This window comes from Cetorhinus maximus, chromosome 2, assembly GCF_964194155.1.
Source record: "Cetorhinus maximus chromosome 2, sCetMax3.hap1.1, whole genome shotgun sequence".
In the NCBI taxonomy this organism is placed as follows: domain Eukaryota; kingdom Metazoa; phylum Chordata; class Chondrichthyes; order Lamniformes; family Cetorhinidae; genus Cetorhinus; species Cetorhinus maximus.
Window position 1 is genome coordinate 202,545,513 of NC_135880.1, and position 26,115 is coordinate 202,571,627.

General features: G+C 44.1%; 1 protein-coding gene across 1 annotated transcript in view; it reads left to right on the forward strand.

Annotated features, from left to right (window-relative positions):
* Positions 1-16,146: 16,146 nt before the first annotated feature.
* LOC144689753 (sialic acid-binding Ig-like lectin 13) overlaps positions 16,147-26,115 on the forward strand; it is a 68,540-nt gene continuing 58,571 nt past the window's right edge. The window contains exons 1-3 of the mRNA XM_078557129.1: positions 16,147-16,171; positions 17,162-17,509; positions 23,992-24,282. Coding sequence (XP_078413255.1) covers positions 16,147-16,171; positions 17,162-17,509; positions 23,992-24,282 — 664 coding nt within the window. The remainder of the gene's footprint in view (positions 16,172-17,161; positions 17,510-23,991; positions 24,283-26,115) is intronic.

Consider the following 26,115-nt stretch of genomic DNA (forward strand, 5'->3'; position numbering starts at 1 on the left):
GAAATAAACCTCACTAGACAAATTGCTCTGGAGTGTATCATTCATTCCCCAATTTTATATAACTTTCCATTAAATTGCTTAGTGAGTGTATTTATGTACTTGTGCAGATAGCTTTAAGATTTTCATTTAACTGAGAAAAGAAAGTTCTTGTTTAAAGAAATAAAATTAGTCAGGGGAATGACGGCCACTTTGCACTTCTCTGTTTGTGAAACTGCCTCACAGTACAAACTGAAACAGCAGAAAAAGGGATACCAGAGACATATTTGAATTTACACAGTAAAATGTCCTTAACTAGTACTAAATGCGATACAAATTCATCAATCATATTGGAAAAAATGAGGCTGTGATTCAACTCAAAGAAAAGCAAAGTGACATATTGTAAGAAGCTATAATATTTTTGACTGACTTAATTGTACTTTTAATCAAAATTTGTGGTTGAAATTTGCAGGGGCTATTCAACTCGAGGGGTGGGGGTGGGGGGAGTTGTGAAACCAGTTTGCGATCATCCTCTCCACCCACTGATGGCGGGCCACATTTCCCGCTGTCGGACATTGGGAACCTCATTGTAATACATCAGCATATCATTATAAGGCCAGCCTGGCAGAATCATTCCTTACCCCCTACCATGCTGGATTGTCCGCCCACAACAGCATGATTGCACGCTGACGTGTTTCATAACAGCATATAAAAGGCGCGCACTTGGTGGGCTGCAGGGGAGCTTGGAGGTGAGTACACAGTAACGTTGTGGAGCGCTCGCCCATTGGACTTCAAGGTTGAGGCGCGTTGGTGGGGGGGGAGTGGCCAGGGCTGTCCTGCAGTTGAGGCAACTTGGGGGTGGGGGGGTGGGATGGCAGCAGCGCAAGTGTTGCCCTACAGTTGAGGCAACTTGGGAGGGGGTGCAAGGGCTTCCCTGTGGTTGAAGGTAGCGCACAAGCACATGTGGAGTGAGGGGGTGGTTGGGCGAGGGAAGCAGCCACGCATTAGGGGTACCTTGTATAAAGTGACCATTCCTCTGCAGCTGAGACTGTTCAAGTGCTTCCTCATTGATATGATTGGAGCCGGGCCTTTAGCTTATCTGTCCACTCAAGCAACGCAGAGGCATCAAAGTGCTACCAATGGTCCAGAGCTTTTCACCCCTCGGGCACAGACTGCAAACTAATGAGTGTTTAAGTGGACTGCAAAATAGTTGAATGACTGGGCACCTTGCTAAAACTGGCCATAGAGCAGTCACTGGTGGAGGCGCTCATAGCCCCTTGCAATGTTTGGACCAGTCGCTCCCATGGTTCAAGCTAACAGTGCAGCCGTACAGTGCGGGTTAGGACAATGCCTGCACCTGAGCTGAGAGCACAGCATGCAGCCCAATGGGCAAAGCTGCTGCCAATTGGTTAGGTGGAGAGGGGCAGAGGTGGGTAAGGTTTCGGGCAGCAATGCAGCGCACTAAACTCTGGCCATCCAAGTGGTGGCCAGCACTCTCCGGGATGCGTTAAGGGGCCTTCAGGCTTAACCAAGACAGGTTCTCAGTGCACCCATGCTAACCCATGTGTCTCTCTCTTTCATCCTGCAGGAGGAGTACATCAGGAACATGAAGCCTGGTGACCTAACCGTGGCTTACAGAGAGTGAAGAAAACTGAGAAGAGAGCAATAGAGGCGCATGGCTGCGCAGAGGGAGGAACAGCATCCTGAAGAAGAAGGGGCGGCTGGGACTCCCACACACGCCACTGAAGAGCCACAGCGAGCTGTCACTGGTCGGCACCTAGCTAGACCCAGGGTCTATAGACGTCACCTTTCATTCCTGCAGGTGACCAAGGGCCAGTGTCGCCAAAGACTGCGCATGTCTAAGGAAATGGTTGGTCGCATCTGCCAGCTACTGCACTCCATGGGGCATGGAGGGTATCCACTGCCAGTGGCCATGAAAGTGACAGCGGCGCTCAATTTCTACACCAGTGGCACCTTTCAGGGCTCCACAGGTGACCTCTGTGGGATCTCACAAGCCTCCACCCACAAATGCACACATTAGGTCATGGATGCTATCTCCATGAGGGCACACAACTTTGTGCATTTTGCCGGGGACCAGGACAGCCAAGATGCAAGTGTAGTTGGATTTTCCCAGATCTCGGGTTTCCCACGGGTGCAGGGTGCCATTGACTGTACTCACATGGTGCTCAGCTCCCCAACACAACACTTCTCAACTATGTCAACTGCAAGGGATTCCATTTTCTGAATTTGGAGCTGGTGTGCAACCATCCCAAATGCATGCTGCAGGTCTGCACATGGTTTCCAGGGAGTGTGCACAACTCTTACATTCTCAGTTGGTCACAGATCCCTGAAGTCGTCCAGGGTCCACAGAAGCCGCAGGGATGGTTCCTTGAGGACAAGTGCTACCCACAGAGGACGTGGCTGATGACACCAATGCGGCAGCCTCAGACTGCAGCAGAGTGAAGGTAAAACGAGGCTCATGCTGCAACTCGCAACTCGATGGAAAAGACCATCGGAATGCTGAATATGAGGATCCAGTGCCTGGACCAGTCTGGTGGAGCCTGTAATATAGTCCACAGAGGGTGTCATGCATCATCGTCACCTGCTGCGCCTTTATAACCTGGTGCTGCAATGGGGAGAGGAGCTGGCTGAGGAGCTGGAGGTCTCCTCGGATGAGGACACCAATGGGGATGAGGGTGAGGAGGTCCTTGAAGGCGATGATCATGGGGATAAGGCCCTCGCACTGGCCAGGTGAGGCAGGCATGCTTAGGAGGCCTTTATAGCTGCTAGATTTGTGGAAGGTGATGACGACATGCAGTGAGGAGACACCATAGATACTCACATTGCATCTATGAATGTTTGACTCCAGTTTCGCTTATGATTGTGAACATACCCTCTGTAATAATTCTCCTGTCATGGAGACGCAGTGGATGCCCTAATAGTCGCTCGGTTACGGGCGGATGATGATGACATGCAGTGAGGACACTCCATAGATCTTCACATAGCCTTTGAGAATGTCTGACTCCTGTCTGGCTGAGGGCAGCTCACTTGCGCCCTGTGATCAGTGTCATAATAGAGAGATGCAGCCATAAAACTTTAGGAGCATCTGATCCTTTGTCCGGCTTCAGCACCTGACCCCTTCAGGAGCACAATGTCACAGATGCTGAAAAGGTGGGGGCCAGCCCTGCCTTAAAGGTGCTGTGAGCACACAGAAAGAATGACAGTACTCTCTGATGCCTGCCCACAACATTCTAGCATCAAAGACAAGCACCGTCGAGGCATCAGTAACGTGTCCAGGGAATATGAGGCTGAACTATCACTTTGGTCTGAAGGCTGCATAAAGCACAGGGAAGAGGCACTGGACTAAGACACCTGCCTTTATCTTGTGCTGAAAAGTTTCACATCTGAGTGACACAAACATTAATCATCAGAACAAGGAGCCATAGGCAGGGAGACAGTCTTGGAGTTTATTGACAAAAGTGAACAATATGTGCATGTGATTAACACAACCAGGCCCAGACTGTGCAGCTACAGCTTCTTAACTTCCCTAAACCTGCTGCTACGTCTTGGTGCTCCCTGGACATCCACAGCAGAGGTGGAGGCAGCCTGCTGATTACTACGCCCTGCCTGTGATGCCCTTGGCAGGTGCCCTCTGGAGGGGCGAGACCTGCAGGGCCCCAGCCTGCTTTTGGGGTCCTGCTGTGTGGCAGTGGAACCTTCCTCAGCCTGTGGAGCTGGAGCTGCTGAGATCACAGGAAGAGGGGATTTGGATGGGCTGGAGACTCCCGGAGTCACCTGGATGGATGGCCCCAGAGGGTACACTTGATGATCCTCCTCCCTATGAGTGCCCAAGGGCTCCTGGATGACTCCTTGTGGAGAATGTGTAGCTGGAGTGAGACCGAGCTGCCCAGCGCCCCTCTCGCGTGCGCACTGTTGGAGGCCAACTATGGCATCAACAATGGAGTTGAGCCCACGCGGCAGTGCACGAGTGAACTTCTGGACCAAGGTCTCCATGGCGGCCGCCATCCTGCCAGTGTTGACCTCGGTGCGTTGGCATGCCAGCGCTAACACCTCAGCCTGAAGATGCATGGACTCCTCCATCGTATGTTGCAATCTCAGGAGCGCAGCAGACATCCATTCCTGATATTTACGAGCATGCCTTTGCAGTTCCAGCAACTGCGAGATTACCGAGTCCAGAGGTTCGTCATCTGACTCGGCCTCAGCAAATTTCTGGCCTCCAGCAGTCCTCCAAGTGCCAAGCACCAGGGAAATCCCTGCCTCCGTCTGCTGTGGATCAAACGCTGTGATGCGCTCACCAGATTGTGATCCTGAGGCTACTCCAAAGCTAGGTCCCACCGAGGTGTGTGTCTCTGTGCTGATGCTGGGTGAGCGCTGTGATAGGACTTCAGGGAGGGTACCTTCAGATTCCTCTTCAGAGCTTTCTTGAGGGCTTGAGTGGAGGTCCTGGGTCATGGAATCCATTGGCTGTTTCTCATTTGTGCCTGCAGAAGCAAGGGGGTAATTAGTGCATGGCAGTGGCCTGTGAAACAGGATGCATCACTCGCAGCATGGTTGTCTGATGGATGTTGCACTGCTGGACCCTCACTGGGTGGAGCATCGCTGACCTCACCGTCAGGACAGGACCAGCCCAGATCATTGCCAGCCAGCTGGATGGCACTGTTTCCATAGTCCGTGAGGACCTTGATTTCAGGCACTTCTCCACCGGTTTATGACCTCTCCCTCTTCTGTGCCAGCTTGTCCTGCATGAATAGGGCTGAAGAAAGTGTAAGCAGGACGCCTGCCATACCAGATGATAAGTATGTCTGGCATGTGTGGGTGGTGAGTTGTCCCATAGATGGGATGAGGGAAATGAAGGTGTGTGTGAGAGAGTGAATGGTGATGTCCCTTAAACCAGCAGTGAGTGAGATCCCTGTGGATGTGTGATGGGTTTGTGAGTGTGTGAGATGAGACTGATGAGAAGAGTGACTTACCCCGACTAGTCAGAGGAGATCATTCAGTCTCTTGCGGCACTAGGTGACTGTCCTTTTTTGAAGGGAATTGGTGCTGACCACCCCTGCCACTGCCTCCCAAGCCTGGTTGGTCACACCGCTGCCCATCCTATGGCCAGAGTGGGGGTAGTGGACAACACGGCAGTCATCCACGGTGTCTAAAAGGTGTTCCAGTGACACGCCATTAAAACGGAGGACTGCATTCTTTTTGCCTTTCGTGGACATCCTCCCTGCAGTAATCCTGGGCTGGAAGCATTGAGATGTGTGCACGCAGCTGGACTTTAAATATGGCGCCCGGCGTGATGAAGCAGCGAGGTGATGGCATGGTGGATGAATGAGAACCTGCTCGTCATGGAAATGGCACGTTTCCCAGGAATGCATAATTAATGCATAGTTTGGGATGATACGGCGTGAAAATCCACCATTGTGACCGACAGGTAAAATGCCGTTTTACCTGCCTGCTACCGCACTTAGTGCAAATCTTGGATGATTCCATCCATAATCTGTAATACTTCCAGGATATGGAATGTTCAGCAATAAACACAAAACATTGTAAAATGACTCAAAACCAAGAAACAGACATACTTCAAAGCTTTGTTTTGCTTTGATGCCTTGTTAGAACTTTGGAAAAGCTTCACATACATAAATAAATGGAGCTTAAATGTCTGTTTAGCTAACTTAAGCGCTTTGAAAGCTGCAAGAGAGTGACACAAACTGATGTTGTTGGACAATGTCAGTGATTGCCTCCCTTTGAAATACAGAGAAGTTACGAGACCTGTTTAGTTTATATGCTTTGTCTGATAAACCCTGTCTTTAATTCTCCAAGTAACATTTTGAATGAAGTCAATAACTGAAGTGACTTGGATTATTTAATTGCCTGCATAAAATGCATTTGTGAACAGAAGAGAGAGCTGCTGTTATATATACTGGTGAAGATCTTGAAGGCATATGCAACATCAATGAGGAGTGATGAAATTACTGAAGGAATTTAAACATATTCCCATTGTCAAGGAATCTCCTATATCATAGTCTGAACAAAGAATTAGATGTTTCATTGGACAATTGTAGCTTAAGGTGGATTTGATAGGACAGTACAATCTTGTCAATGTAACATTCTTCCCACCTTGGGAAAAAAGGTGTAAAAATTATTGCAAATATGGTTCACTTGGTCAGCTCCTCAAGGGTACATTGGACAGGGATTTTGACTGCTTGCAGGGTGATCGTATGTATCTTGTAAGATGTTTTATGACTGCAGTTGATGCTCACATAGAGCAAGCCAGACCTCAGATTGAACTCCGCCTCAGCTGATTGTAATCTATTTTTTTGTATTGTAGAAATGAGGAGGGATGACTCAAAAGTATGAAACTTCAGTGATAACCTTTAAAATTTGAAGAATTAAAAAATGTTTATTAGAAGAAAAGATAAAACATAAACACACAAGATAAAAGACACACAGTTAGAAAAGATCTCACAAATTAACCCCTAAAAATGTTTTACCAAAGGTAGACAATGAGACTATCTTTTTAGCAACAGTCCTAATAGACTCTTAACTGTAAAATCCAATTGTGTTTCAAATTCCACATTCCCATCTACCTCTGATAACCTTTGTGCATCTTGTGGAGTAACTCCAGGGACTGACCACCCTGGAGATTGGAAGTTCTGGGCCAAAGTAAATCAGTAGACTGAAGCCAAACCTTAAGGGGCGTATCTTCAGTTCATGATAAGAAAAAGGGGCATGCCTGTGCTGGAATTATGCTCAATACATAGTCGCCCGACCATGTTTGTCCCTGCTTCCCTGCTCGAGCCGATATCAGAAGGTGCAAAGGCTCCAGTGTAAAATGGTAAGTGGGTAGATTAAATCGCAGTCAACGTCGGACACACCCTCTCGGACACTGTCCAGAAGGTCTGGCCATCAGTGTTTCATTTGAGCTTTGAGAGTTTTCTCATTATTTCTCATAATTCTCATGTCTGAACAGTAGAATAACGTGTCAGGCGTAGAAGGTTACATCTTACAGTATAACCATTATTGTCAGAGAATGAGAGAAACTTGGGTGCACAATTCTGATTAGCTGAACTTCAACATAAAGGTCATTTCTTGTTATTTATAGTTGTTCATTACTCCTGCTAAAGTTCAAAGAATGAAGACACCCTGTTCAACATCTTTCCCATCCCTGTCAACATCTTTTGCAGTGTTCATAGGTTTTATTAAGATCCTTATTGAATGAAACATAGCATGGGAAATCTCATGTTATTTATAGACCATAAATTTGAAATGTATCAGAGTACAGCTTCCACTTGTGTTTTGAGCAGCCATTATCCCTGCTCCAATTGTGGGGATGGGGCAATTTACACATTCAGGGGCAGTGACCTGCCCCTATAAGAGGTGCAACAGAAGCATCTGCCCTGATAAAGTGACACTTCATTGTCCAATGTGGGATTCCTCTGGAAGAGGCCAACAAAAATTGGCTGCAATTTATTTTCGTTTCCCCTTGGGGAGCAGTGGAATGTGGGAGCAATTAACTATATTTCCAGGTTTCTTGGGGCCTTTTGTATGTGCCCCTATTGGACCTATACTAGGGTTGCCAACTCTGGCTGGACTTATTCTGAGAGATGTCACCGGGAATAATGTCACAGAAACCCATCAGCACAATGATAATCCAAAGTTTACAGGCGACAGAACTTGATGCCTGTCTCTGAGTGAACCCCGCCACAATCTCTTACCAATATTGAGTCGCTCAATCAGGCACTGAGTGCCTTTGATTGTGCCCCCCCAACCCCAGAGGTGATGAGCTGGCCGCAAAATTTTACCTGTCTTGCATGTGGCATGTTGACAGGCCCGCCTGCCACATGGCTAATATCAGCGCTGGCAGGATGAGGTCCTTAAGCGGTCACCGATTGGCCACTTAAGGGCCTCAATAGGTCGTGGAGAGGGAAGGTCGACCATGGGCCTTCCCGCCCAGAACTTAATGCTGGAAGAGGTGGGAAGGCGGTGGGGGTTTCAGTACGCGACCATCCTTACTAATTACACGCCCAAGGTTGCCACCAGCGAGAGCACAAGATTCTGCCCCTTATCTTAATTGATGTGCCTCAACCACATCAGGGTAAGCTGGACAAACTCTATTTACTCATGGAGTGTGTGATCTGATTCTGGGTAAATCATGGCCCAAATCAGGATCGGAATGTCCATTACTCACCCTGTTTGCACAAAAAACCCACTTAACTTCCTCTAATTTTTCTGGGCAATCTCCTAAGGTAGGATCCTGCAGAACTGAGTCAGTGCAGCGAACCTTGGACACCAACGAAGGCAATCCCCGCAGAAGCCACACCCCCTTTTTACGGCACTAGCTGCCATAATCTGGTAAGTAAAGAGTTTAAATGCTCCAAAGCTTCTTTGTAAAGCTACAGAGAGAAGGTTAGTGTGTAAGAGGGTAGAGTGGGTAGGGTAAGTGGATAAGGGGATAGGGTAAGTGAGATAAGTAGCTAAAAGGGTAGGGTGGCAGGTGGATAGAGCAGCAGGCTGGTGAGTGGTGTGCCAGGTGAGTAGGATGCCAGATTGTTGCATGGCAGGGTGGCAGCTGGCTTGGGTGCTATGTGTGTAGGGTGGCAGGATGGCAGGTGGGTGAGGTGGTGGGGTAGTAGGGGGTAGGGTGGCAGATGGGTGAATGGTGAGGTGGGTTAGCGGGTAGTCGGGTTGCATTGGGAGGGGCTGTCTGTCAGGGGCTAGTCAGCTCAGGTTGTTGGGGGTTCAGGCGTGGAGATGGGGGTTGGGGAGATTTGGTGGTTTAAGAGGTAGTCAGGAGGTCAGAGGGTGTAGTCAGGGCTCAGGAAGTAGTCAGGCAGTCAGGGTGTAGTCAGGGATTTTCCAGGGGAAGCGGTGGTGTCCATGGGAATCCAGGAGAAAGCCCTCCATTAGTTGGAGTCATGCCTAGCACAAAGAAAGATGATTCTGGTTGTTGGAGGCCAAACATCTCAGTTCCAGGACATCACTGCAGGAGTTCCTCGGGGTAGTGTCCTAGGCATAGCCATTTTCAGCTGCTTCATCAATGACCTTCCTTCCATCATAAGGTCAGAAGTGGGGATATTCGCTGATAATTGCACAATGTTCAGCATCATTCATGACTCCTCAGATACTGAAGCAGTACATGTTCAAATGCAACAAGATCTGGACAATAGCCAGGCTTGGGCTGACAAGTGGCAAATAACATTCGTGCCACACTAGTGCCAATGTCTGGAGATTAATCACACCAAGGCATCATTAATACATAGAAACCCCATTTATTACTTGTGCACAAGGGAGAACAATACAACGAGAGCTATTATACCGTCTCAAAGCAGAATACACAAACACTTGCTTAAACAAACACATAGATAAAGGTATGTATCGATACTCCTATAATATTGAACTTAACCCTAAATGAAGCTTCAAGTAGCATTGGGGGAATAAAGGGATCTTGAAGGCTCCACCTATAGGGACCTTCAAACTGACGAAAGCTCACATTTTCTCTGCTGCTGCTTGTCAATTGCTCATTAACCCCCTAGGGGTACCCTCTCTCTCTCTCTCTCTCTCTTCAGCACAATCAATTCTTTTTTTTAAGTTATAGAAAATTCAGTTACAGACTATCTACCTCCCTTAAAACATATTATAAGCGCTCAATTCTGTCCCGATTAAAAGTTCCATCTGGTGGGAAGCTCTCTCCTTTACCTTGAGTCCATTTAACCCAATCAGAAACATATTGGACAATTTCAGAACCGTAATGGACATACATATAAGCATTTGGGGTCCCTTCAAAGGGGGAACCTGGGGTTTCTTTGATGCCATATTTCCCATTTTTATTTAATAATATACACAAAAATACACACAGAAACTAAATCTTCAACACCAGGGGACTCGAACCCCTGGGTACACTAATATTACTTTTCAACTCCAGGGACTCGAACCCCTGGGTACACTAAATTACTGGCCAGACTAATCTCCTAAATACTTAAATAGATGACTTACCCTAAGAGTCAGCCACAGGCAGGCGAAGGCAGATCGCAGGACAACGAACCCCAGAAGCCCAAATGCCGCGGACTGAGGGGTCCTTGAACCGCGAGGTCCTAACGCTGGCGCTCTGTGACTTAACCCCAGAGGTTGGTCATCTCGGTGGAACCTCCAGAAACTGTCGGAGATTAATCACACCAAGGCATCATTAATTCATAGAAACCCCATTTATTACTTGTGCACAAGGGAGAACAATACAACGAGAGCTATTGTGCCGTCTCAAAGCAGAATACACAAACACTTGCTTAAAAGCATTTTACAGCCAATCGGTAAATTTTGCACATCTCAATCCGCTTATCTGCATACGTTAACTGACCAATCCATGCTTTAGTTAATTTCCATTCCCACCACAACAGATGCAGTGCCTACGCACTTGGTTATCACAACTTTGATTACATTCGGCCTGAGAAAGAACAACATGGAATGTCTCAGGGCTCATCCTACAACAGTGGTCAGACAAGATGGTATTGTTCTTCAAGGTTACAGTATTTTTCTTTTAGGCCTAAGCATTTAATTCAATTTCTCCATTAACCCTTTCAGTACTAAGTGGGCTCCCTATAGTTGTCTAGGCCACCACACCAGGCAATGACCATCTCCAACAAGAGAGAATCTAATCATCGCCCCTTGACATTCAATGGCATTACCATTGCTGAATCACCCACTATCAACATCCTGGGGGTTAACATTGACCAGAAACTGCATTGGACTAGCCATATAAATACTGTAGCTACAAGAGTATGTCAGAGGCTAGGAATCCTGCGGCGAGAAGCTCACCTCCTGACTCCCCAAAGCCTGTCCTCAATTTACAAGGCACAAGTCAGGAGTGTGATGGAAAACTCTCCACTTGCTTGGATGAGCGCAGCTCCAACAACACTCCAGAAGCTTGAGGTCAAAGCAGCCCACTTGATAGGCACCCTATCCACAAACATTCACTCCCTCCACCACTGATGAACAGTGGCAGCAGTGTGTACCATCTACAGGATGCACTGCAGAAACTCACCAACACTCCTTATACAGTACCTTCCAAACCCATGACCACTACCACCTAGAAGGACAAGGGCAGTAGATACATGGGAACACCACCATCTGAAAGTTCCCCTCCAAGTCACTCACCATCCTGACTTTGAAATATATCACCATTCCTTCACTGTCGCTGGGGCAAAATCCTGGAACTCCCTCCCTAACAGCACTGTGAATGTGCCTACACCACGTGGACTGCAGTCGTTCAAGAAGGCAGCTCACCACCACCTTCTCAAGGGCAGTTAGGAATAGGTAATAAATGCTAGCCCAAGCCAACAACACTCACATCCTGGAAATTAATAAAAAGCCGGAACTGTACGAAGTCTGCAACTCTAGCTCAGGGCTGGAGACTTTTTCAGACTGTCCCAGGGAGTAAGGGAATTGCCCATCAGAAGCTCAAACTTCCCGGGTAATTCCCACAGAGCTAGCGTATTGGCACTTCCAAGGGTGCCGTGGAGCATCTTCCGGGTATGTCCGGTCTCTGACAAGCTGGAAACTGGAAGATCTGGGCCAATATCTCCTGACCATTCATGTTTTGAGAGTCTGATCTGCAGGCAAGAATCAGCATGGATTGGACCCATCTCTCCCCAGTGCCAAGTTCCATTGCTGACGGATGTGGTACCATCTTTTGCAAGCTGTGTCAGGAATTCTCATGAAAACAGGGAAATGTGTACTGTGGCTGGCATCAAAGTAGAGGCAGGGCCACCCTGAACGGAAGTGATGAGGCAAAAGTGGACTTTCAACACTTTTAACATTAATAGTTATCCCTCAGTATTTCATGTAGGGAAGTTTATTTTCCTCCAATACAGGCAAGAAAGCTAAAACTGAACCACAGCTGCACATATCCAGGTGAGTGGTAAATATTCCACCACACCCCTGCCTCGAGTCTTGTGGATAGTAGTGGACTGGGATTCAGGGTGACAGAGTATCCAGTTTCTGCTTTATTGTTATAGTCATGTTATTTCAATCGCTGGCCTAAGCTCCTAGTTAGCGATGACACCCATGATATTGATGGTGGAGGGCTTGGTGATGGTACCACGAGAATTAAAGGGGAGATGGCTGGTCTTTCTCTTACTCAAGTGGTAATTTTCTGGCATGTTTTAGCAACATGAATGTTACCTTCCCCTTGATGGCCCAATCAATGTTCTGCTTAAGGGTGACAGGGGCCACTTCATTATTGGAGATGTGTATGGAGCTGTAAGTGGGAAGTGAACAACCTATATCCTGAAAGGTCATTGATACAGCAGCTATAGATGGTTGGCCTGAAGACATTTCCCTGAGGAATTCCTGCAGTGATATTCTGGATCTGCACTGATTGGCTGATGATAAACAGGACATATTCCTTTGGAGAGAATAGGTGGCTCGTCGTTGGTATTTTAAAGAGAAGAGGTGACCGTTGATGCCAGCTGGTATGGGGCCTACAATGGCGATTTAAGTAAGCAGGCATTTAGTTGTTTTGTAAAAAGGGAGCCAGTGGTTGGTTTTGCCATTTGTGAGTGGGAAACTGATGTGTGAGGAGAGAAAATAAGAGAGAACACATGGGAGATGGTTGAAGTGATGGTAATCACAAGCCTAAAGCCAATTGAAGCTGTTCCCTTAGTTGGTGAAGCTGATCATTTTCAGTGGTAAATAGTTTCCACCAGAAACATCCAGTGGCACATTCAGAATGACACAAAATTTTTAAAAAAAATTGTGCTCAACAATCAATTTTCTTTTTGGGGGTTATCATGTCTCCAAATTTACAAATCTTCATTTATTGAGCATAATGAATAGAAGTGTGGGATCTGCAGGCACATGTTTAAAGAAGAGAAATCAATGTAAATGTGACAACAGGACATTGGCCCCCATATAAATGAGGCTCTCATTAGTTGGTGTTATGTCTATCATGCAGATCAATTCCACTGACATGTCGGATGGTGTCAGTCAGGTACTCTCATCTGTATTGTTTTCCACCCTGGTTCTGCTATTGTGGTTTTTGGATTTACCGAAAGCATAGTCTGAATATTTAAAACAGAGCTTACTGCCTGACTGAATCTTTTTTTAAAATTATTTTCTCTCAGTGTGAATCTATGAGATAAGTTAAATATGTTTATTCACCTTTAATACAAAAACCTGAAATACATGTGTTGGTAATTTGATAATGTAAGCTTTGAGTATTGCTGAACAAAAATGCATGTTTTCAAAGCTTTTTGTCTTGCATTCATCAGGACAATTCGCAAGAATACCAAATGTAAAGGGAACAATAATTTATACTTCACGAGAAGAGAGTGCTCTTAAACAAAGCTTGACAGTTAACTGTCAGTCATCAGTTAACTGTTGCATCCTCCATGGCAATGTCTCTACCAATCAGAGTTCATTTGCCAACCAATCAGCATTCTCTCCTCTTGTTCCCTTTACATTTGGTATTCTTGCAAATTGACTGATGAGTGCAGGACGAAAAGCTTCAACAACATGTGTCTTTTTTCAGCAATACTCAAGTTTTGTATGATCAAAAGACTATATGTGAGGTTTATGACTACAAGGCGAAGGATGAAAATAAATCCCTGCCAAGGATTTTCTCCATATCAGTCATTTTATCTAATCCTATGTTTCTGCTCACTCACCTTTTCAACCAACTATCTGAGCAAGTGACTAAACAACTCATGTTGGAGTGAAACAACATGGACATAAAAATTTATGCCAAATAGTGCATATGGAGAAGGCCATGAAGAGCTTTAGCATATTAGAAATAGGAACAGGAGTAGTCAATATGATTCATCGAGCCTACCATTCAATAAGATCATGGCTGAAATTCTACATCAGCTCCACTTTTACATCCTATTCCCATAACCCTTAATTCCCTTAAGTACCCAAATATCTATTGATCTCAGTCTTTAATATATTCATCAACTGAACACTCATAGCCATATGGAGTGGAGAATCCCAAAGATTCAAAACACTCCCAACAAAGGTTTTTTACTCATCTCAGTTCTAAAGGCAGACCCTCTATCCTCAGACTATGAGCCCTTAGTTCTAGGCTGTCCAGCCAGGGGAAACAGCCTCTCAGCATCTACCCTTGAAGAGTGTTATACATTTCAATGAGATCACCTCTCATTCTTGCAAACACCATATGGATCCGCTCTAATCAATCACACCTCACAGGACAGCTCTCTCATCCCAGGAATCAATCTAGTTGCACCCCTCCGTGGCAAGGGGGGAAAAATTGTACACAGTACTTCAGGTATAGTCTCACCAAAGTCCTATATATTTACTGCAAGATTTCCTTAACTTATACCCCAACATCCATGTATTTCAGGCTAATATACCAGTTGTCTTTCTAATTGCATGTTGTCCTTGCATGTTAACTTTCTGTGATTCATGTACAAAACATCCAAATCCTCTGAACACCAACATTTACCTATCTCTCATTTTAAAAAATAATATTCTGGCCAAGATCTTCCGGTCTCTGGGTGGTTGGAGGTCGGATGCACCCCAAGAGGATGTGCTATGGGACCCCTTGGAAGTTCCAACGCAAGGACTCTGTGGGATTTGCCCAGGAAGTTTGAACTTCCGATGGGCAATTCCTCTGCTCCCCAGGACCTGCTGAATGTGTCTCTGACTCATATTTCCACGCATTATACTCTATCTCCACTTCCTTGCTCAAACGATTAACTGTATTTTACCCAGAATTTGGAAAGTGATCTCATTGAAAGTGATCTAATTGTAAAATTATTCAAGCATTGATACTAAGAGGCTGGTTCCCTTGGCTAGCGTTATGACCCTAGAATAGAGGGTCATATCCCTTTGCTGCCCCTTTGCCTCATCCTCATAGCTTACTTTCCCACCTAGCTTTGTACTGCCAGTAAACTTGGATGTATTACGCTCAGTCCTCCCATCTAAATCGTTGATAAATATTGTAAATAGATGAGCCCAATGCACTGATCCATGGGACACTGCTTGCTACCATCCCAAAAAGGACCCATGTATTCCTACTCTGTTGTTTTATCCATTAACTAATCCACAAATCATTATAATATATTACCCCATGAGCCCTAACCTTAACTCTGGAGTTGTGGATAACTGTTCACATTGTTTATTACAGGAGAGTTAACAGGTTCTTATTTGAAATTCCCTTCTTTTGCCAAATCAGGATCTTTCTTGCCTATTTTCGCCCATCTTTTTCTCTCCTTCCGTGTTTTTTTTTTGTCAGACTACTTTAGTACACGTTTTTGTGGCCCTTACTGAAGAATGAGCACAGACTGAGTGCCAATGGGCTAATTTAGCACAAGGGACATTACAAGTGAGCCCCATGAATTCATCAGAAACCTTACAATGCGATGTTACATGTATGCACAAGGTGGAGCACTGGTAGTTAGCACTGGGATAGTGGCTACAGTGACATTAGGCTGCAGTTATATTGTGATGTGCCATGAGAAAGCAGTTTCAGGTGTTCATTGATGTCAATGTAACAATGTAAAGGGTCAGCTCACAATCTGACCCCAGAGTGCACTAAAGACAAGTAGTGAAAAACCAACCAGAAATGCATCTCACACACTTTGCGTTCACACAAACCGCACGGTGAGAAGCCAACATGAAGCACCATTCTATATCCATTATGCAGTGCGAAAACTTTATTAACTCCTTAGTATTATGAGGAAATCAACGTTTTCAGCCTCACCTGATAAGATTCAAAATGAACCACCAGAGAGTGGGGTTCTAAGCACAGATCAGAGTTTCTCCAATTTGTAGGCGGCTCATCACAACAGGCACTGACCTGAAATAGTTACCTGCAGGATCAGTGCAGTCTTGGTGCTTGGGCACAAGGGCACGGCTTGGGACGGGAAGTGTGCCATGTAGTTGCATCTTCAGGAAGGGAGAAAATAGCCTCCTGATCCATTTAACTGATAAATTTCGAACAAGTGAGGGAATTGTTCTGTAAAAGCGTTTGCAGGTAGAAAATAACTGTGTTCATGGGATGAATGGTCATTTTAATCAATGTAAACCATGTTTTTAAATCTTGTAACACACCTACTGTATTTTAGTTGGTGTTAAAAGTAGCTCTGAAGTCAAGCATAAGCAGTATTCAGAGCCCTGGATCAGCTACTACGGAGCAGAAATACGATGGCGGGATTCTTTGACCCGGACTGTAGGTCTTCGATTTTCTTTTGTACAGATCCTCGTCAACGTAGAACTTAACAGAGCCGTTAGACAGACAAAAAAATCTTCGTTCGCTTCCCACGTAACTTCCTTCCTTACGGTCGCAAAAAACCCATGGCATTTCTCAGTTTCTGCCGGTTTCAGGTTGAAATGCAGATTAATTACTGGGCGGAGCGTCCGCATTGATGTCTCCAACACACAATGACTCGTTCCTAGTCCAGAGTTTAAACAGCTTTAGGGACATTCAGAAACGCTGAAAGATGCAACTCTTGCTGAAGCTGCTTTTGATTTTACAAACAGGCGTTCAAGGTAAGCTGCTCTGCTCAAAGATTTGTACATGAACGTGAAGCTGGGGTGTGGATATTGGAAGCATTTGGTTCCTCATGTTTAGAATATTTCAGCATTTTTATAGAGTGTGGAGCTGCAGGCAGAGAATGCAAGTGAGACAGAACCATGCCACTTGGTTGATTCGATTAAGACCACCGATCAAGGCCCACATCACGGTGGTTGGGTTAAATGCCCCCTTGTATAATTTATATTTCGGTTGAGATGATGCTTTGTACAATGATTGTCAATCTTCACACTGTGATAAGAGTCGGATTATTGAAAGTTATGTAGATCTTCAGTAAAAGTGGGTCATTCATTGAACAGTATGGAGAGCAGCTATTTCACAGAACTGGAAGCAGAGATCTCCCATAGATTATGATGGCGACATCCGCCTGGTTTTATAAAATGAAACAAATTCAAAACAGGAAGAAAATATTACTGCAGAATGCCAGGTTACAAAGCGTTGCATAGTTTAGAATGAAATCTGGGAAAAGGCAAGTGTTTTTAACAGTGTTTTGTTTTACATTAGACCCAACAGAAAGGTGATCTCAAATTCAGCGTTGTTTAATCATTTTTTAATGTTTCCCATTTATTTTGAAATAATGATTAACTAAACGCAAACTGAAAATGACAAACTTACTTATTCCATCAGGTGGCCAGATCATTGGGGAGGTGACTCAGCCACGCCTGGTCAGTGTCCTAAGAGGAGAGTCAGTCACAATAAACTGTACATTTATGTATAATGGAACTGATAGTGACTGGATCCATGTAAACTGGTACAAGAGATCTCCAGGGACGCTTAATATTTCCATGGAAAAAACCAACTTTACCTGTATTCCTAATGTTACACTGGGTGGTTTGAAACACTGTACTTCATCACTGAGGATTGAAAACATTTCTTCTGATCTCTCTGTTTATAAATATACCTGTACGGTGAAGGTACCGATTATCAACCCACCATTAGAGAGGTCAGGGCAAGGAACATGGATACAGATTTATGGTAAAGTATTTGCATATTTTGTAATAAGTAGAAAGCGATGATGTATGGATTTACAGTACCGAGGTTGTATTAATTATGGATACAGCGACATTTTCACCAAACTATTTATGGAATCATTCATTATTAATAAGCACACTCAATGAAGGACCAGGTTATCCAAGCAAATTGCATTGCTACCTAGAAGAATATCAGGAATAAATCAGTGTTATTAATTTGAATAATGTTTTCTGAACCAAGTATGTGATGACTTACCACTGTAGAGTCAGTGGTGAGGTATGAAGGCCAACACTGAAATGAATTTTGTCTTTTTCATTGTCAATGGTCCTATGCCATTCATACCACAAGATATTAGTTTTACAATTGTTCAAGCATACTCTTTTAAGATTACTGGATTGGGTATATTTTCATACTTGCTTATCTTAACTGCTTTTCAAGACGTTGTCCTCTAATGCCTTGCAATTGCCAGTTAATATTCTAAATATCCAAAGATATTCCATTATTCCATGTATGACCAATAATATAAAATCAATATACTGATAAAATGAAAAAAAGAAAGCCTAGAAACGTTGAAAATACACAGCAGGTCAGTCAGCATTTGTAAAGAGAAGAGTTAGGTCAATGTTTTGGTCCAAACCCTTCATCAAAGTCAAGTCATATGAATTATGATTATGAAAGTAAGTTGGCAAGACATATAAAAGCAAACAGCAAGAGCTTCGATGGGTATATAAGAAGAAAGAGAGTAGTAAAGTGAACGTAGGACCCTTCGAGGATGCGACTGGAGAATTGATAAGGGGGAACAGGGAAATAGGGGGGAGGCAGTGACCTAGTGCCGTTGTCACTAGACTGGTAATCCAGAGACCCAGGGTAATGCTCTGGAGACCCAGGTTTGAATCCCACCACAGCAGACGGTGGAATTTGAATTCAATAAATATCTGGAATTAGAAGCCTAATGATGACCATGAAACCGTTGTTGATTGTTGTAAAAACCCATCAGGTTCACTAATGTCCTTAATGGAAAGAAATCTGCTGTCCTTACCTGGTCTGGCCCACATGTGACTCCAGACCCACAGCAATGTGGTTGACCCTTAAAGGGATGGGAAATAAATGCTGGCCTAGCCAGTGACGCCCACATCCCACAAATGAATAAAAAGAAATTTAAACCAATATTTTGCATCAGTCTTCATGGTGGAGGATACTATAAACATTCCAAAGATATCAGATAACCAAGTTGCTAATGCGAGGAAAGATCTTGTAACAGTCTCTATCATGAGGGACAAAGTATTTGACAAACCGATGGGATTAAAAGCAGACAAGTCGCCAGGACCTGATGGCCTGCATCCAAGTGTTTAAAGGAAGTGGCTGCAGAGATAGTGGAGGCATTGGTCGAAATATTCCAGAACTCTTCGGATTCCAGGAGGGTCCCAGCGGGTTGAAAAACCACTAATGTGACACCCCTTTTCAAGAAGGGAGGGAGACAAAAAGCAGGAAACTATAGTGTAGTCATCCTAACATCTGTCGTTGGGAAAATGCTAGAGTCCATTATTAAGGAATAAATAGCAGGACACTTAGAAAATATTAACACAATCAAACAGAGTCAACATGGTTTCATGACAGTAAATCATATTTGACAAATTTGCTAGAGTTCTTTGAGGATATAACAAGCAGATTTGATAAAGGGGAACCGGTGGATGTAGTGTATTTGGATTTCCATAACGCATTCAATAAGGTGCCACATAAAAGTTATTGCACAAGATTGCTCATGGTATTGGGGAAAATGTATTAGCATGGATTGACAGAAGACAGAGAGTTGGGATTAATGGACCTTTTTCAGGTCGGAAAGATGTAACTAGTGGAGTGCCACAAGGATCAGTCCTAGGGCCTCAATTATTTACTTTCTATATTAATGACTTGAAGGAGGGGGCAGGGTGTAATGTATCCTAATTTGCTGATGATACAAAAATAGGTGGGAGGGCATGTTGTGATGAGGACATAAGGAATCTGCAAGTGGATATAGACAGGTTGAGTGAGTGGGCAAAAACTTGGCAGATGGAGTTTAATGTAGGAAATTGTGAGGTCATGCACTTTGGCAGGAAAAATCAAAAGGCAGACTATTCTTTAAATGGAGAGACACTCCAAAAAAGTGCAGCACAGAGGGATCTGGGTGTTCTTGTGCATGAAACACAGAAAGTTGGCGTGCAGGTACAGCAAGTAATTAAGAAGGCAAATGTAATTTTGTCCTGTATTGCTAGGGGGTTGAAGTTTAAAAATAGGGAAGCCTTGTTACAACTGTACAGTGTGTTCGTGAGGCTGTACCTGGAGTACTGTGTACAGTTTTGGTCCCTGTATTTAACAAAGGATATACTGGCATTTGAGGCAGTTCAAAAGAGATTCACTAGGCTGATTCCTGGGATGAAGGGGTTGACTTATCAAGAATGGTTAAACAGGTTAGGCCTTTATTCATTCGAGTTTAGAAGAATGAGGGGTGATCATATTGAAACGTAGAAGATTCTGAGGGGGCTTGACAGGGTAGAAGTTGAGAAGATGTTTCCACTAGTGGGGGAATCTCAAACTAGGGGACATAGTGACAGAATATGGGGACACTCATTTAAAATTGAGATGTGAAGAAATTTCTTCTCTCAGAGGGTAGTGAATGTCTGGAGTTCTCTACCCCAGAGAGTTGTGGAGGCTAGATCAATGAAAGTATTTAAAGAGGAGGTAGATATATTTTTGAAATATTGGGGAGTTGAGGGCTATGAGGAGCTAGCACAAAAGAGGAGTTGAGGCTTGGGGCAGATCAGCCATGATCTTATTGAATGGCTGGGCAGGCTTGAGGAGCTGAATGGCCTATTCCTGCTAGGGGTTTAATATGTTCTTATATAATCAAAAAACTACAATGAAATTGGACAAATGTAAGATAAATTGCCAGTTATAAGGAAACATTAGGCAGGGGATTTCAGATAGCAAATATGAGACTTGCCATGTAAAGAGTACAGCTTCAGGCTAAAATAGTCATTTCAGGAATCACAACCTGTTCACAATGTCTAATGGCAACATAAAATGCAGATCCGGATACAGGAGAAGTAATACCCTAATGAATAATAAAGAATGAATGTGGTAATATGCGTGTTACACATGCAGATATGAAACTTAGTTCTCAGTGAAGACAATTAATTTTAACTGCACTGACAAGAAGCTCATGCAGTTCTTCAAAATGGCTTTGCTGATGCCATTTGTAGTTATTCATAGATCTCTATAATAGTTTGGGATAATTATTTTCTTTTGAGTTTCATACCTTGCAGCATACATTTGGACTATGTGTCATTTTCTGTTAATTATTCATTGATTCTCTGAGAACTTTTTTTATTTTATTGGTTATATTGTGCACATTTGTAGCATAAAAATGCCCGCATCCATCGTGAGGGATCTTGTGCAATGCGTAACTTAATTCACACCAAATATCGTTTACCCATCACCCTTGTGCTTGCTGACCAATGTAGGCTCCCAATTCACCAATGCCTTGAATTCCAAATTTCATCCTTTTCTTCAAATCCATCCGTGCCCTTACCCCTCCCAATCTCTGTAGCCTTCTCCAGCCCAACAACAATCTGAAAACTCTGGGGAGAATTTTTTCCCTATCGGGGGGGCTGAGCGGGAGCAGGCGCGGGCAGGCACGCAGCCAATCAGCGCCTGCGATCGGCTGCCCACCGCCATTTTATGTGGGCGGGCCAATTAAGGCATGCGTGCGAAAGAGCGCAGAAATCTCCCTGAGGCACGGAGCTGCCTCAGGGGGATTACTTTGATTTTGAAAAATTAAAATAAAGAAATAAAAAATATTCAGACATGTCCCCTCATGTGACAGTGTCACATGAACTGGGACATGTCAATGAATTTTATTTTAAAAATTTTATTGGATTTTCAAACAATTCATGAAACCTCATCCCACCCGTGGATGAGATTTCATGATAAATACAAAGGCCGCCTGGGCTCTTCGCCTGCCCGCCAACCTTAGAGTTGGACGGGCAACCCAGACAACTACTTCACTTAGTTTAATAATGGCCTTAATAGGCCTTTGTCAGTTTGGCGGGCGCGCAGCCAACTCTGGTGTGTGCCCGCCGAACTGAAGATCAGAATGACACACGGCGATGTCGGGATGCATAGCTTACATCACCGCATGCCATTTTACTTGTCGGTGAGTGGGGCCCGCCCCTGCACGCTGACCAGAAGATTCAGGACTCTGTGTTTTTTCAGTTCTCACCATTGGCAGCTGTGTTTTTCATTGCCTAGGGTCTAAGTTCTAGAAATTCCTTTTATCTCTCCTCCTTTAACACTATTCTTAAAGCATGCCTTTTTTTGTGAAGCTTTTGATCACCTGTCCTAATATCTGCTTGCATGACTCAGCGTCAAATATTGTCCAATATTGTTCTGTGAAGCACATGGGAGGTTTTGCTGTATTAAAAGTTTTATACTAATGCAAGTGTAATACATTGTAAAAGCACCTATTGAAATCAATGAAAGAAAAATTGCTAGTACCAGGCCCACAATGTTTGATTTGCAACTGTGGCATGTGACTAGGAAAAAAGAGCATAAACTCACACATCATGGGCTGAATTTTTGTTTGGGTTCGGGACCCCGACACGGGTACATTTTTGTGTCCTGACCCCTCGCTGCATGTGTCCAATGCCTGATGCAATTTTTGAAGTACAGATCAATTAGTGGCTAAGATGCCCTCTAAAGAGTTCTTAATGAGTTAAATGTAAGAAGAGGCCACAGCTTCCAGGCTGCAATTGTGGAGGAGATGCCTGTGGCCAAGATGGTCATCTCCCACTTGCGGCCTTGGGGGAAGGGGGTGTTAAGAGGAAAGATGGAGGGCTGAACCCCTGGACTGTCACCAGGAGTCTGTGTACATTCATCAGCTGGTATTTGGCCTCAACAGGGGCCCCAAGAGCCAATTGGAAAATTGCTGTATTCCTGATTGCGCAGTGGCCCGAAAAGGCATCTTAAGGGACTTAATTGACTACCTGACACTTTCAGGCAGGTAGCAGACACCCCCAGCACCTCCCCCCTCCCCCTGCACTCCCACACCGAACCGGCATGTTTAAAAATGGCCTAGAGGCAAAGCATGCTGATAAATTGGCCTGCCTGCTGGTGAAGGGCCTGTTTGCCTCTGGTACCACCTCTGCAACCATTTAAAAATATGGCCCCATGTGTTTATGAAATTGATCTCTATTGATGTATAAGAGCTCATGTTCAAAGAAACTATTTAAAAGATGGTCAACACATCCATAAATATTTTGCATGAAAAAATATTCTCTCCAGCTTTAAAATCCAAGATGCCAAACAATTCTATTTATAAATTGTGAACATGCTAGGTTTATTTTATGGTAAAAAATTTAATTAATAGAAGGTGAATGCTACTGAATTTGCAGTCATGTCATCAAAGTTGAAAGCTAAAAGGACAGAAGTTTCCAAAGCCAAGTTGCATTGAGGGGGCCTTCCATGCAAATTGCAAATGATTTCTGTCCTGTGACATTAAAGGATGGAAGCCAGTGGCAGTGTGCTGAAGTTTTCCAATAAGCTTCCGTTGTGTTAGGCTCTATCTTTTGCAAAAGGCTTCTGGGAATCCCTGTGTTTTTTTTTATTCATTCGTGGGATGCGGGTGTCGTTGGCTAGGCCAGCATTTATTGCCCATCCCTAATTACCCTTGTTCAGAGGGCATTTTAAGAGCCAACCACATTGCTGTGGGTCTGGAGTCACATGTAGGACAGACCAGGTAAAGACAGCTGATTTCCTTCCGTAAAGAACATTAGTGAACCAGATGGGTTTTATGGCAATCGGCAATGGTTGCGTGGTCATTATCAGACTTTCAACTCTAGATTTTTATTGAGTTTAAATTTCACCATCTGCCATGGTGGGATTTAAACCTGGGTCCCCAGAGCATTACCCTGGGTCTCTAGAATGCCAGTCCAGTGACAATACCACTACACCACCACCTCCCTTTATGTGCCCTTTCTTGATGTCACTGGAGTGGAACTACAGAATGTCACATCAGGTGAATTGCACACAAAATAACTGTTCGCAGGGTAAGCTTGAAGTAATGGAATATACCATCTGCATTATTGAAAGTACCTTATATTAATTTGGTGTTAGTCGCAGAGAAGAATCCCAATATCAACAAACAATCTTGAAGCTCAAGCTTGTGCTGCCATTAATCCACCATTAAATAGTCTTAGTGTGGCATTAATGTTGCTCAGTAGGTAAAGTAAAGCATAGGATTATGGGTTGTAAGTCACTCTGATCAAATGATTGCTATTTACAAATTACTATATAGGATCCTAATTGGGCAGTGATCTAGAGTAACATTAGTGGAATTCTTCAAGACACATTTTGTTCCTTGATTCCTTTAATCTAAAGGGTAGGTTACTTAACTACTGATGTGACTCCATTTTACCAAATTAACTAATTATGTTTCTCCTCTCTCTCAGACCCCCCTGAAGTTTCCAGTGTGGATGGTGCTTTGGTTGCTGGACAGAAGTCCAGCCTGACCTGCTCTGCCAAGGTGTTGAATTCTGGGGATATCTCCTTTACATGGGCATGCTATGGAATAAACGTCACTACACCGACTTCAAAAATAACTGTTAATGGTACATCTGTTGCTACCAGCCAGCTTGAGATCATCCCTAGAGTGACTGACCATGGAACTGTCTGTACATGTCAGATAAACCATGTGACTTTTAGACAGCCAGTGACAAATAAAATCAAACTACATGTTATGTGTGAGTATGATCTTTAACATTTTGAATACTTTGTATTATTCTCTGTAATTCTAATGCTTACTTTAACTTTGGACTTCCTCTTATTGTCTCCTCCCTATTCTCCATTTACAACCAGGACATATGTATCTGTGCCATGCCTTTGTAATCTGAATTTCATAGGAACATAGGATTATAGGAGCAGGAGGAGGCCATTCGGCCCTTCGAGCCTGCTCCACCATTCAATATGATCATGGCTGATCTGGTTGTGATCTCAATTCCACTTTCCTGCCTGCTCCCATAATCCTTGGCCCCCTTGTCTATCAGAAATCTATTGAACTCAGCCTTGAATAAGTTTAAAGACCCAGCCCACACTACTTTCAGGTGAAGAGAATTCCACAGTCTAATGATCCTCTGAGAGAAAGAAATTCTCCTCATCTCTGTCTTAAAAGGTAGACCTCTTATTCTTAAACTATGCCCCTTAGTCTCCCCAACAAGAGGAACCATCCTCCAGGTATCTACCCTGTCAAGTCCCCTCAATTTCTTCTGTGTTTCAGTAAGATCACCTCTCATTCTTCTAAACTCCAATAAGTATAGGCCCAACCTGTTTACCCTTTCTTCGTAGGATAAGTGCTTCATGCCAGGAATGGGATTTCCCCTGTGTTCATTTTGTCCGTTGTTCCAGACCTAGCCCCGTTATTTCTATCTTCCTTTTTATTTCTCTTTTCTTTACCTCTCTTGGGCCCTTTTCTCCTGTCTCTCATTCTTCCTGTTATTCAGTCATACATCCTTTCATTTCTCATCTCTTGGGTGCTTTTATTCATCCAACTCCCAAAACCAACCTTCCACTATTCCTCTAACTTCTTACTCTCCTGTTGCTCTCCCAGGCTAAAGTCCTTCTTAGGCAAACCCATAGCTTCCCTCTTTGCCTTTCAATAATCTGTGCAGGCCATATCTAGACAAATGATTGCCTCTTTATGAACAACAAACTCAACTGCTGTGTCTCATTCTCTTTGCCTATCTTCCCACCCAGTGCACCTGCTGAGGGCTAATGCTGCCAACCTCCTTCCTGTCCTGTACTGACTTTGTGAACTCTCCAAGCAGATCAATTATCCCCGTCCCTCTCCACAACTCCCTCCAAAATATATTTTCATTTGTAAACAAGGCCCTTTCTGCCCATGACTTTATTATGTATGATTGCATTGACCTCATGCCCTGATGAAAATTTGGATGACACCTTGCCCCTTACTGAAGCCTTTCCTTGTTCTAGCCTCACGCCTCCTCTTTAAAATCTTCACGGTCTGCCACCTCCTAAAGCCCCACTCCTTTCCTCCTTCAGCTTTTGCACTGGCTTCTCATCCTCAGTGACTTCAATTTTCGTCTCACTAATCCATCTTGATCTTATTCCTCTGAGTTTACTGTCCTCCTATCTTCCTTTAACTTCTCCTTCCATATATTCTCTCCATTTCATAATAACAGCTACTACTCAATATTGCCATCTCATGCAGCCTCCCCATTCTCACTATCCCAATCACAGCCAAGGTCATCTCTAATTACTTCCATGTATCCTCTACCACTCACATCCTCCTTTCACTTCTAACCCCACCTACTTCTATGTCCACTTGTGGAAAAACTTCCCCATAACTCATTACAATGGCACTTTCAAATTCCTAACTGTCCAGCCTTTGTCCCTACATTAGCCACACTATTTTTTCAGCAATAGATCTGATCAATCACACCCTCAGCTATGCTCTTGTCCAAAGTAGTCTCTCCCAACTTGATTGTTCCCCTGCTATAGTGACCATCTTCAGTGCTTCAAGTCCTAATAGGTGCAAACACAAAAATGTATATGATGCA